We start from the raw sequence: 12,485 nt of genomic DNA on the forward strand, positions 1-12,485 counted from the left end.
CCAAACTAAATGAGAACATTTAACTAGCATTCCAGAACTGGTTACAATTCAATTCCATTCCTGTATGAAGCTCAGCTGCTTAATCTGTTGATCTTTCTACACTGTATGCGCACCTGGCGATTCATGTAAGCCAGTTTTTCAATTGAGACAAATATTGCTGTTGTACTGGTCGGAACGTAAAATAAATGCTTCCTTAATTTAAGTGTTGACTGTATAGTATGTTGCACCACGTGAAAGCCCTCGTTTGACGACGTCGGCAACGTACTGAAGGGCAGGAGGTTAATAGGCATGCAGATAACGTTAAGTAACGAACATGCACGCAGACTAACGACACGCTTAATAAGTATGACAAGCACGTAACTAAACAACCGTAAACTGAACGGAACAAACGGAGAACCAATCAAGCATGCACGTGCGTCACCGCAAGCTGGCTTCCCCTCAGCCCGACTGGCATTGCAACAAAGCCAACTTCTAGCCACGGTTTGTGTGGTCAAGGATTTTATCTGCACTACATTGAAAACAAGGGCATTTAAATGCTGTCGAAAGCTCACGAGAGCCAAAGACCTAGCTAGCTTGCTAACCGCAACAGTAAAGACGCTACCAGGCGCCGCCCTTTGATTGATATTCTCAGTACGACTATGGCAGAGAAGTTTGTTGGCGGTGTTTTGCGGAGGATAGAGGTCTGTCCGAGCCACCTAGATATTAAAAGTAACTATTAGTATGGGCAAAGTCGAAAATGCAGTTGGCTTCCAAGAGTTCGGAATGGGGGGGGGGGGGGGGGGGGGGCAAAAATCAGCGGAGCACAACAGCAAACAGGAGTGAAGGATTTATTCGCGCTCAACTCGAGTTGGTGGCGAAAAAGCTTTATTCAAAAAGGGCGACTGAGAGACCCGTCCTTGTGGGCAGGGTCCTCACTTTAGGACTCCCGATAGCTTCTGCTGTCCTGGCAGCCCGCGCGATCAGCCGTTGCTGATCGCCCAGGCTAGAGCGGGACAGAGCAGCTTCCCAAGAGTAAGTAGTGGGGTGGGGTATATAGGTGGTCGCTGAAGGGGGAAGGAGGATGTTGCTGGCGGCCCTGCCATTCTGGCAAAAAGTGGAAGTAAGAGAAGGCTGAACATGCCTACTGATGTTCACTCCTCAACTGCACCCGATTTAAATCTATGCGATAAAACATGATTTAACTGCCATTTGCTTACAAAATTTAATGATACTAAGATTTAATGATACTTAGTTTACTAATGCTAACAAATCAATACTGCACAAACAAAAGTTAAGCACTTCTAAATGCCCAAGCTCATTGAAGCACCTTGCCATGGAGAAAACAGACAAGCGTCGAGCAAACACATAAGGAAACCCCCAGGATGACAGCATGTGGCTCAGGTGCCTTACCTGTTTGCTTACGGGGAGAGCCAACTCATGGCAAACATGAATTGTGGTTCAAGCACCCTCACATATAACAGAGTGCATTCAGCCTGCTATGCAGTGTCTTGTGCTAAAGGAACAAATACAGGTTGCACACCTTATTAACAGCCAAGCAAAAACATTCAGCAGTGGATAATGACCTTGTTTCCTAGTGATAAATTTGAAATTTGACTGTCACAATTTATTCCTTCATGTGTCCTGAAAGAGAATCTTCCCTCAATGTTTCGGCTATATAAGTCTGTTTCTTATCAACACGAAGCAGAACTTGAAGCTTGAAGCTCAACACTTGAAGCAGAAAAAAAAAATATCAAGAGGAACTTATAACTTACATACACCAATGGCTTCCACAAATGTCTGAGAGGCTGTTGTACTAACTGTTGTTTCTCGCTGAAAGTGAGCCCCTGATTTTAGCTAAACTTTGTATGTGTTTGTAAAACGTTTGCCATGCAAGCAGAACTGCACATGATAGTCGTCCCCCTCCAAGACATTTTCAGCGACGCCAAGATTGCCAGTGCTGAGTATTCCTACTCGGAGCAAAAATCTCAAAAAAGCAAGCATGTCTCGGGTTTACTGATTGTTACAAGTAAGCAGGGCTTTGCAAAATCGCTGCATAAAACTATTAAAATTATTCGCGATGGTTCCACTTTAGACTGTCTTGTGCCAGGATTTCAATTCAGCAAGCTGAATCCCAGTAGCATTTACGTGTCGCCATCATTTCAGTTGAGCTCAAAGTCCTTGTATGTACACATGTGAGCAGATTTGTTTATAGCACTGGAGTGGTGTGCTCCGGAACAAATCATAGCGATCAAGTGCTGTGTTGAAGGCAATGTGCTCGTTCCTTGCCTTTATTTCTATGCAGCTTCGGTTCTGCACGAGCACTGGCCATGAAACGCAGTACCTGCTGTAAAACGCTCGAGCGCTTCAATACAAACATCGGCATAAGTAAAGCAGCGTGAATGCAGGTGCCTGAAGGTGAAATGAAGGGCACCCCTCTCAGTTTCGCCTTCGGGTACCTTCATACACACTGCTTTACTTCAGAATGGACGACCTAGGCCAGCGAAAAGTTTTGCTTCAATACAAGCCCACTCACGTCTGTACATCGCGGAACTCGATACCATCAAGTCGGGGCGCACCCTCAGAAGCGCGATGGTGTGAGTCTCTTCGATTAGAGGTCGTGAGTGGCGTCTGTGTCATGAAAATCGCCAATATTTTTATAGGAAAACGATGACGACGTCTGAGCATGCAGACGAAGAACTCACAAAGAAGCAAACAAATGCTGCCACGCACTGCCAATCTTCCTTAGACTAGTTCTTGGAGCCGCCACAGCATGGCATCAATTTCATGAAAATTGCCACATCAGGCATGTAGCCAGAAATTTCTTTTGGGAGGGGCCCAAGACAGTTTTTTGCACCAGGGGATAGGGGCTGGTGGTCCATGCTCAAAAAACCGCTTTCAAGAGAGCTGGGGGAAAGGATTGAGCTCGGTTTCAGGGGGCCCCGGTCCCTTCGGGCCTCCCCTTGGATAAAAGCCTGTGTAATGGCAAGTGTGTAATCCTAATTGGCATCATTCCAAGAAAATGCCAGTATAAGCCTCAGATGCAATAGTGTTATGCATGAACACTGCTTTGCTAGACAAATTGGACATAGTTGAACGCCTTGCATTTTACTTTTTACTGGAAGCAACGAGTGCACATCAATTGTTCGTTTGATAAGTCTTGTATGAAACACAATATTTCAACTTTGAAAATTTACATGAATATCAATGAGAAAGCTTATTTATGACAGCATATACAACCTACAAGCACCTTGTTGCATAAAAGCAATGCACATATTTCAAAGAATGACTGTAACCCAAACAACTGAAGTGATGTGACAGACAAAGCCCAACAAAAGACAACAGCCCTTCAAAAAACGAGCAAGACCTTGCACAAAAGATTCACTGCAACACAGTAGTTCCATGAAGAAGCCCTTTAATTGTGACAATAACTTAAGCAGTTATGGATACAACAAGGATATACATCCACTTTCCAAAGCTCTCGAAGATTCACTTCATCCCTCTCATGCTCGTACTAGCTATGTGTACCAATTAACCAGCATGGTATAGTCAACTTGGCCTCTCGCTGAGAGGTGAAACATTTTTCTTCACATCAAAAGCCTAGACGTGCTGTTGCAGTGGCCGCAGTCGTTGGCACATCAATAGACTCAGTTCAATGCAACTTTTTAAAAACTCTAAGGCATACAACATAAAAATACGCTGTGTGGCACTCTCTTAGGGTGTAGGCTGCATTGTCCGAAAGATGGTGGACAGCTCGTCGACGAGTGTTTCGTAGCGGTATGCGACACGGATGTCTGGAACATTGGTGCGCGTGATGTCGTTGCCGGCCGGGCCTTCTCTCTGGTAGTTGGGGCCCAGCCAATACTGCTTCACCTGAAACAGCCATGGCCAAGCAGTAAGGTAAGTTCCTCGCTTCTCTACCCTCTTGTTCCCAGCAGTTACAGACCAGCATCTTCTCCAGTGTAGATGGAGGCAATTCTGAATGCTTGAGAGTGTCTACAGGAACTATTCCTTCAATAACTTCCCCATTTTTAGCTGACATGCATTAAAGGGACACTGAGGAGAAATTGAAGTTGACTTGCATCACAAGAATACCAGCTCCTGATTACAAAAACGCCATTCATACTGACAACAAAGCTCTTGTAACGTAGAAAAGAGCAAGAACCAAAATACAAGTATCGCTGCCACAGGCCAAACTCGCAAGTACAAGCTTCATGACGTCATAGGACAAAACAGTGTTGCTAGAACCAATAGTTCTAGCAACACTAGAACACGAGAAGCCATGAATCACTGAGGCGCAGCAAATGCATGCCCAAATCTCCTTGACGTCACCAGATGGCGCCACGTACCCGCCAGCTACGCGCGCTCCTGCAGCGCCGGGACCAATCAGCGCCTGCTCACAGCGCTATGCGGGCTCCTGGTATCCCGCTAACGGTAACAAGGTACACGGTATGCTAAAGGTGTCTATTTGCGAGAACTTCGTTGACGACTTCGAGAACGGGATCCATTGTAACGCTGGCAAAACGCCGGTGCAAACGTAAACGAAGCGACGGCCACAATAGCCGATAGATGCCTTCAACGTGCGGCCGGCGGTAGCTTTCTTTTCGGCTGCTGCTGGGCCACACTGCTGGCCACCAGAAATCACGGAGTCTGCGTTATGTCATGTTCACGTCATGTTTCACGTCACTTAGTCCTGTGTCGTCATAGGAGAATCCCAAGTTTGAATCAGAGCGGCGGGTAAAACTTTTTCAACTTCGAATCCAAATTTCTTAGAAATAAATGCATCTTTTGCTGCCGGCCAAGTGGCAACAAAGCCATGAAATGCCGAACTATCAGATTTTGCTATAAAAGAAATATTAATAGAGCTCTCCTCAGTGTCCCTTTAATGTTGTCCATTAAGTACAGTTAAGCCAGAATTGCAATCCACACAACTCCTGCTTCTAGGTACAGTGCCTTCAAAGCGTCATCACTCTAAGGTTTGCTCAAGCACTTTTCTGTGAATTTATAAGTAAAGCAGTGGCCTCTCTAGTAAAATAAGCAGTAAAGAACACACAAGCTTCTTTTACCTCACTAAATTCCACCCAACCCAGTTTACAATGTATATGTGTAATCAGTGGGTGTCCCTTTCAAATCCCTAAGTGAAGTTTATCTAGGAGAAACTGCTGCTAAAAGTAGATCCTCCAAGATTTTTTACAGATGTGGGAATTTGAGGCTTCTTTGCACCCAAGACACAGCTATTACTCCAAATGATATCAGCAGACATTAGAGTTAGCAACTAAGAAGCTAGCATAAAACTAACCTTGTGCGGAAAGCCACTCATGACAATGCTGTTACGTGCCAGTTCGCACATGTCACAGCTGCTGAGCTTCCATACTTGTGCAGCGATGCTGTACTCCTCCATCAGAGGTTCCTGCACATGGGAAAGGTTGCATTATCGAATGGCCCGGCAGTACCGCACCTCATCACAGTGTATGAACAGAGTAACGAGAGGCGGGTGCATGGCCTGCATGCATTAGCAAAGGAAAAGGTCAGGAGGGGAGATAAGCCTCAGCAAATACATTGTGAAAAGGAGGAGGAAGAAGAGGAAAGGCAGGGAGGTTAACTGGAAGAATAATTGGTTCGCTGCCCTTCACAGGGAGAAAGGGGTGAAAAGTGCGCTGGAAATCTTGTAGCTTCATTCTTCTTTTTTCATGCAAGCTGCATCTTACCCTTCGAGACACAGCAACGGCCATGTTCCTGCTAATCTGTAACTGCCTGTCATTTAGGAGGAGGAGGCAAAGAGAAGTTAAACAAGCCAGAGTTCTGCACAACTCTCGTGAATCATCACAAAGCTGGCTGTTTGCTAAGAGAACTCCTGACCTTCATGCCATTACTTCTGATGCTGTGTGCACCTCACAGCTCAACATTTTGAGGGGGCAGAAGAAGAACAGTGCCTTGGTGAAGTGGAACTGCAGCGGGTCGTCAGTCGAAAGCGAGACACAGAGGCCCCGGCTGAGGTACTCGGGCAGTGGGTTGCGGTGGTAGTTGAGAAAGAGCGAGTTGTTGCTCAATGGCGACATGGCGATGCCGATCTGTGCCAGGTAGTACAGGTATTGCAGCACTGGGACCTGCACACCCAAGGAAGTGTAGGTGCGAGCTGTTACTAGACTCACACACACCTAAGAAGAACAGCACAGACACGGTTTATTACAGATAAAAGTTTTGGCACAAACCAGACCAAATGTTAGGATCGCACCCCCACAATACGAATGGCAAGCGAAAGCAAAGCTAGTCAGGTAAATATTTTGCCAACTAATCTTCACCAGCGCCATGAGGTATGAGCTAACTAAAAACTACGCACCATTAAACTCGCACTGTTGCTTGAACACACCACTTTACAAATTAAGGTTCATGCTAAAGGGTTTACAGAAAACCTGCCACGGATTCTGTATGGTCACCCCAATAGAGCATCTGACAGTCCCTAGCTATGCAAGCCACAAAATTCCTAAATCCAATTTTTGCCCTTGTGCAGAGGGGTGGGCTTGAGGTCCCCTTTCCAGCCTTGTGCCACAGCAACAAGGTTACTTCGGGGTGATGACAATTCTTAAGACTCTAATCTCTATTCTTTTGCCAGCTAAAACCTGTGCACTGCTGGAGCAGGGGCTGGCATAAAATTTCCTGAAGTACCATCACTCTGATGTGGCCTAGGAAACGCAGCCTGTCACGACAAAAAACTAAGTGCTGCTGAAGAAGGAAGTCGGCGCTCCCTTTCTGGCATACACTGTTCCTCCAATGGTGGTAAAGTGGTACCGACAAACATTTTTATTGCATGCCTGCAGTTCCATTCTGATAACCATCACCAAAGAAGGACTGCAAGTTGGGCATGTAGGTACGCAAAAAAAAAAAAAGAACAGCATGAATAAGACGAAAACAGGGAGAAAAGAGCACATGAGACAAGTGCTAAGTGACAACAGAACATGCGACTAATATACTGTGTGTGTTAATTACAATGTGTAACTAACACAGCACTGTGTGAAGCCAAAGTCGTTTATCAGATACCGTTTTCAAACAAGAGTAACATATATCGGCCAGACAGGCAACACATCATCATGTCAGGGATGCGAAGCCAGCCTGAGCTGGCTTACATACATATGCACTATCTGAAAAAGATAGTCTATATGTCTTTTTCTTGCTGAATAAAGCATCCTGTGGTTAGTCAGGTCTTGTCCCATGTGCTCTTTCCTCCGTGTTCTTGTCTTGTTTGCATTTTTTTTTTTTTTCAAAATATGAACCCATTACCAGTTGCGCAAGACTTATTCATTGTAATCTCACTAGTAAGTCATCTACTTCACTGCTGCATGTCAAAGGCAAGTGGAGCCTACTTGTAAACATAAGAAGTGTGTTTATATTTACACTTTACTCAATGACTACAAAAATGGCCGATCCTACACATCACCCCGTGTACAGCTGCCTGGACTAAAGGGAACACCCAAACAGAAGCAAAGTGTGTGAAAATGTTCCCCAAGGTTGCCTGGCGTGCATCTCCTTGAAAGTGGGCAGTGAATGAGTGCACCCTACCTTCCTCAGGAGGAGGCCATGGTTGATGTTCTCCGAGAGCAGGTAGCCACCAACCAGGTGCTGCACAGGTCCAGCTTCTCCGCAGTGGGGCCGCAGTACAAAGATGTTGAGACCCCTCTTCCTGGACACACCCAACAGAGCCACAAACTCATCAGCAATGTGCCAAACATGTGGCAAAATATGTTCGTCAAGTAACAAAAACCTTTCACTCCAGATTTTGATGAGGATGCCTTATCTCTAGAAGGATGCAGCGTAATCTGCCAAATACCCCTCAGTTCCTTGTCTTGCAAGCACTGCTCAATGTTTAGCAAGACAGAGCATCATCTGCCTTATCCTGCCAGCAACATGCAAACGACAAGGCAAAACATGTACAGCAGGTGCTTGGACTCCCCTCCAAGACATCCACTGACAGCTTGCTCCAGCTAGGTATGCATAACACGCTGGAAGAGCTGCTCGAAGCTCATAAAACGAGCCAAATCATATAGCTGTCAATGACCAAAGTTGGTCGACTAGTCCTTGACAATCCTCACATAGCCGCCGCGGCGGCTCAGCGGTTATAGTGCTCGGCTGCTGACCCAAAAGACGCGGGTTCGATCCCGGCCGCGGCGGCTAGAATTTCTTTGGAGGAGAAATTCTAGAGGCCCGTGTACTGTGCGATGTCAGTGCACGTTAAAGAACCCCAGGTGATTGAAATTTCCGGAGCCCTCCACTACGGCGTCTCTCATAGCCTTAGTCGCTTTGGGACGTTAAACCCCATAAACCAAACCAAACCAATCCTCACATAGCACTGCCACCCAAAACAGAAGACAAAGAGGACATTCCAAAGGACTGGAGAAATAAACTGCTAGTTAAATCAAAACCAAACAACATGCATCCGGGACACAATCAAGGTAGAGCTACAGAGAAGCACTATGGCAGCAAAAATGGGATGTACTACGTAGACGTGGTGGGCCCTACGCAAGAGGACATCTGCACAGTCGCGGTCATACACGAGGGAAAGCAAGCGGATGGACTCCGAGTGAAAACTAGTAAAGTTGCATTGGCCGAGGAAGCGGCGATAGTGCTGGCAGCCACTCACTCCGATGCCACGCACATAATTTCTGACTCTCACGCTTGATGAAATCATATAAGGAGAAAAATAGCGCCGTTGGCCAGCAAAATCTTAGCAAGCACACAACATAGCTCAATCCAGAGAACGAAACAATTGGTGTGGGTGCCCGGACACCAGGGAATAGGAGGGAACGAGGCGACACACACAGCCACCCGAGTGTCCCTCCACGGTATTTCGCAGACTCTGTCGCGGCTCTTGTACCGCATCCACTTACGACTTACGTGGACATCACGACAACATATCTACGCCTCAGTAAGCAGACATTCCCAGAGTCAGCCAAGCACCCGGACAGAACTGAAGAACAAGACCTCAGAAGGCTGCAAACAGGGTCATTCCTTATCCCCGCGACTTTAAAACATATATCCATAGATAGACAGAATAAATCAGACAACGAGAAGGTGGTAGGAGGCATCCCTGTCCGACTGATCGGACCTGGAGTCCCAGAGGGCTCTGGTCCAAAGAGTGCAGGCAGCGGCTACGACGAATGGTGTCCCGGAATTCGGACTACCATCCAAGCAAGGGAGGGGTGAAACCCTTCACTCTCCCCTGAAACCCATATCAGTGCACCAAATAAAGTTTTTACCAGCACCAACGAAGTTATTCAAACCAATTTATTCAGACTATTTCCGCATCTTCCACAGGATGAAGTGTTATCGGCCTTATCTTGCCAAAGGTACAGAGACAGTGGTGCCAACATACTGCAATCATGTCAAAATGCTTAAATGCGTTGTGTTATGTGGCGTACAAGCAGCTAAGCTAAGTTTCTTGCTGCTAATACAAAAAATGCCTGTTTCTTGTGTTATATAGACTAAAATTTATCAAATCTACAGTTTGTATAGAAACATCTGTATCGTCAAGCCCACGGTGTTATCATCTAGCCTTGCACTACCACAGCTCTTATGGCCGGCAGGGCCAGCGGATCTTCCAACATGCTGCCAGAGAAGTGTTATATAACAATTCGTTAATAACCAAGACTGTAAATGCAGCCTATGCTTACAAAGATGAACTCTCAACAGAAATTGGCTGCTAAAGGTCTTAAACTAATAGGAAAGCTTAGAGTGGGTACCCACACCAGTGAAGAAGCCATGCAACTGTAACAATGCAAGCAGCGAACTGGCTGCAATCAAAGTAATACCCGTGCCACACGCGCACAAGAAATGGCAGTAATGCTCAAGGCCTTAAGTTTGTTAATGCCATTATTTTCGGAGTTGGTGCTACACGTCCACATTTAATGCCATTATCGAAAGTGGCGATGACGATAACGCTTGCAAGGTAGACAAAAGTTCCATCTGAATATAAACATTGCTAATTAGCACAATACATCAGGAATTTTGTTCAAATGTAATGTAAAAACGATTTTCCAGAAAATACGGCTGTTCCTGTTTTACAAGTCAAAAAAGTAGCCATAAACTCGCATGTCAGCACACAAGTCGAGAGTACCTGTCAATAAGGCTGGTGAAAATGGCGCTCTTCGCATCGAAAATGCGGTATAGATGCCTCATGTTAAGAATTAACATTTCCTACTGGTTAGGAATTTGTTACTAACAAAGCTGCATGCTTTTCTGCGTGTGGAATGGGAACGAGAGTACGCATTGGACGGCCGAATGAGTTGTGGCGAACTCAGTAGGTCGCGAATGGCAGTAAGGCTAATGCCATTAAATTTACGTGTGTGGCACTGCACGAATGCCATTAAAACTTAAGGCAGTAAGCCCTTAATGGCATTAAATCTGCCCGTGTGGCACGGGTATAAATCATAGACATGCTTTAAAATTGCCTAGCACACGAAAAATGCACTCGCCTTCACAGAGCTGTCCACCCTGAGAAAGTGGGTGCTTTAACCAGGTTCGGAAAGAGCACAGCCTTACTACAAGGATACTCACTTCCTGAAGTGGTTGAGGACACACATGTTGGCATACATGTAGTACAAGTAGTAATTGTATGCAGGGTTTTCTGTGTCTGTGTACTGCCTGGGCAGAGGAACGTCCTTGTCAATCATGGGGTACTCTGGCTTGGATTCATCGTCCACGGAGTCAAAGCCCACAATCTGATGCAGAACAGAAAGAAGCACAATTTTCACAGTCATGCTCGCTTGAGAAAAACTGTTTCTCACACCGAGGTGCCACTTAACCTAAGGACAACAAGCTTTCTGGCCCACATAACAAGCATGCAGGCATATAAGGCACGAAGGTTGCATTCGAGTGAACTTCCATCAACAATGAATTTTGTTCTGGCAGCTAACACATTTTAGACAATCTGGGTCTGCGGAGGCAGCCAAAGTTATACTCGATTACAAGGAGAAAAATGCATTGCGTGGGAAAACTACACTCGGCGACAGCTTTTCTTGGCAATGCAATGAAGGGAAGGCTACCGGAGACGAACACCCGTAACTGTCATTCCGGCAAATAGCTCATCAGCATGATAGCGTGCCTGGCTGCATTGCTCTTTTTACAGTACCATCATGCCGTCGCTGGTGCAGCTGATGCCATCTATGGAAGCTCCTTGTAACTAGAGGTGCATAGCAGATTCATCAAGAAACTGCAGCTGTGCTAGAAATATTCTTTAAAAGATGAATACTAACATTATACTATGGTTTAAGAGAGAACTAATAACTGCAAGCAGGGAATACATTCTACTGCGCAGGAAGGGATAGTGTGTTTTGGCTCTTCAGCTTTCGCTCCATTTACAGAAAAAGTTGTTGCGGAGTACAGCTGAGAAATTCACACAAAACAAGAAGGTTAGGCAGCACACACTTTTGATGAACACAGGTACATAGCATTGGTGCAGCAGAAGGCATAATTAACATTTTTAAACCATTGTAGTGGCTACACGTGTGGTATATCAACAAATGCAAAGGTATCACAGCAATCCACAGCAAGCTGCAACAAGCTGGACTAACTAGCTGATAGTTTCTCCAACTTGCTATACTTAACTGGGAGAGCAACAGTTCAAAGCACGCTTTCTCTTTAACTGCTTTTTCTTCATTTCATTTTTGACAGGCTAGACCAAATGAAAGCATTTGAGCTTTGTACTGGGCCCCACTGGGAGCATCAGCTGGTATGTGGCAGTGAAACTTGCTAATGGCAGTTTAAAAAAAATGTAGTCACTTCATTTTAACACAGAGGAAATTAAAAAGCTGGCCCTATACTACTAGTGCCATACACAAAAGGCACCATTAAATTGCACATCATATACAGTAGACCCTCTTTCAGAAGAACATGAAGGGGCCATGAAAATGCTTTCTGTGCTTAATTGCACAGAAGCGTTTTATATATATTTCCTTTCTTTGATAGAGCCATACGTATGCTATGCGAGTCTTTTTGCACAGGGCCACCAGTTGTCTCAGCAAAAGTTTGTCTCAACCGAAGGACATGCAAAGCAGTTTGTCTTAAGCAGACTGCCCCACAAAAGGTGTTTGGGCATGCTAGGAGCACCCAAATATATTTTACATGAAAAAAAAAAATATATAAAATGGCCTTTCAGTGAAAAGATAATTGCAAATAAACATTTATTGTGCTATGTGTCAAGTGAGCTGAAGATTGCGGGTGTGAAACAAGCTCAACCCTGCTTGAAAAGGCATTGGTCCAATTTTCTTCTTTTTTTTTCACAGTGTCTTGTTCTTTCTGTCTCGCCCACAGCAACTGCTATTTGTGCGTTTTTTGTGTGATTTTTGCTTTGCCTCCCACACCGAGTGCTTCACTGCCATTAACGCTACAGACAGGCGCACCATGTACGTTTCCACCCATCGCAGGCAATGCAAGTACGGACCAATATCTGGCCATCTGTGCTGCGATGCCACGTCAGTGGAAAACTTGGCCCCTTAAGTGTTTGAGCTCCTAGTCAA

At 45.4% G+C, this 12,485-nt stretch overlaps 1 protein-coding gene across 10 annotated transcripts in view; it reads right to left on the bottom strand.

Moving 5' to 3' along the window:
• Positions 1 to 3,374: 3,374 nt before the first annotated feature.
• The window catches only part of AMPdeam (AMP deaminase), an 89,594-nt gene continuing 80,483 nt past the window's right edge, over positions 3,375 to 12,485 (bottom strand). For all 10 annotated transcript variants that reach the window (XM_089548528.1, XM_089548524.1, XM_089548533.1 and 7 more), the window contains 5 exons: positions 10,525 to 10,688; positions 7,534 to 7,654; positions 5,910 to 6,083; positions 5,276 to 5,386; positions 3,375 to 3,849 (listed from right to left, as the gene is read on the bottom strand). In XM_089548528.1, coding sequence (XP_089404654.1) covers positions 3,691 to 3,849; positions 5,276 to 5,386; positions 5,910 to 6,083; positions 7,534 to 7,654; positions 10,525 to 10,688 — 729 coding nt within the window. In that variant the 3' untranslated portion in view covers positions 3,375 to 3,690. The remainder of the gene's footprint in view (positions 3,850 to 5,275; positions 5,387 to 5,909; positions 6,084 to 7,533; positions 7,655 to 10,524; positions 10,689 to 12,485) is intronic.

The sequence above is a fragment of the Amblyomma mixtum genome, chromosome 6 (assembly GCF_055824585.1).
Source record: "Amblyomma mixtum isolate Tamu chromosome 6, ASM5582458v1, whole genome shotgun sequence".
Classification (NCBI taxonomy): Eukaryota; Metazoa; Arthropoda; class Arachnida; order Ixodida; family Ixodidae; genus Amblyomma; species Amblyomma mixtum.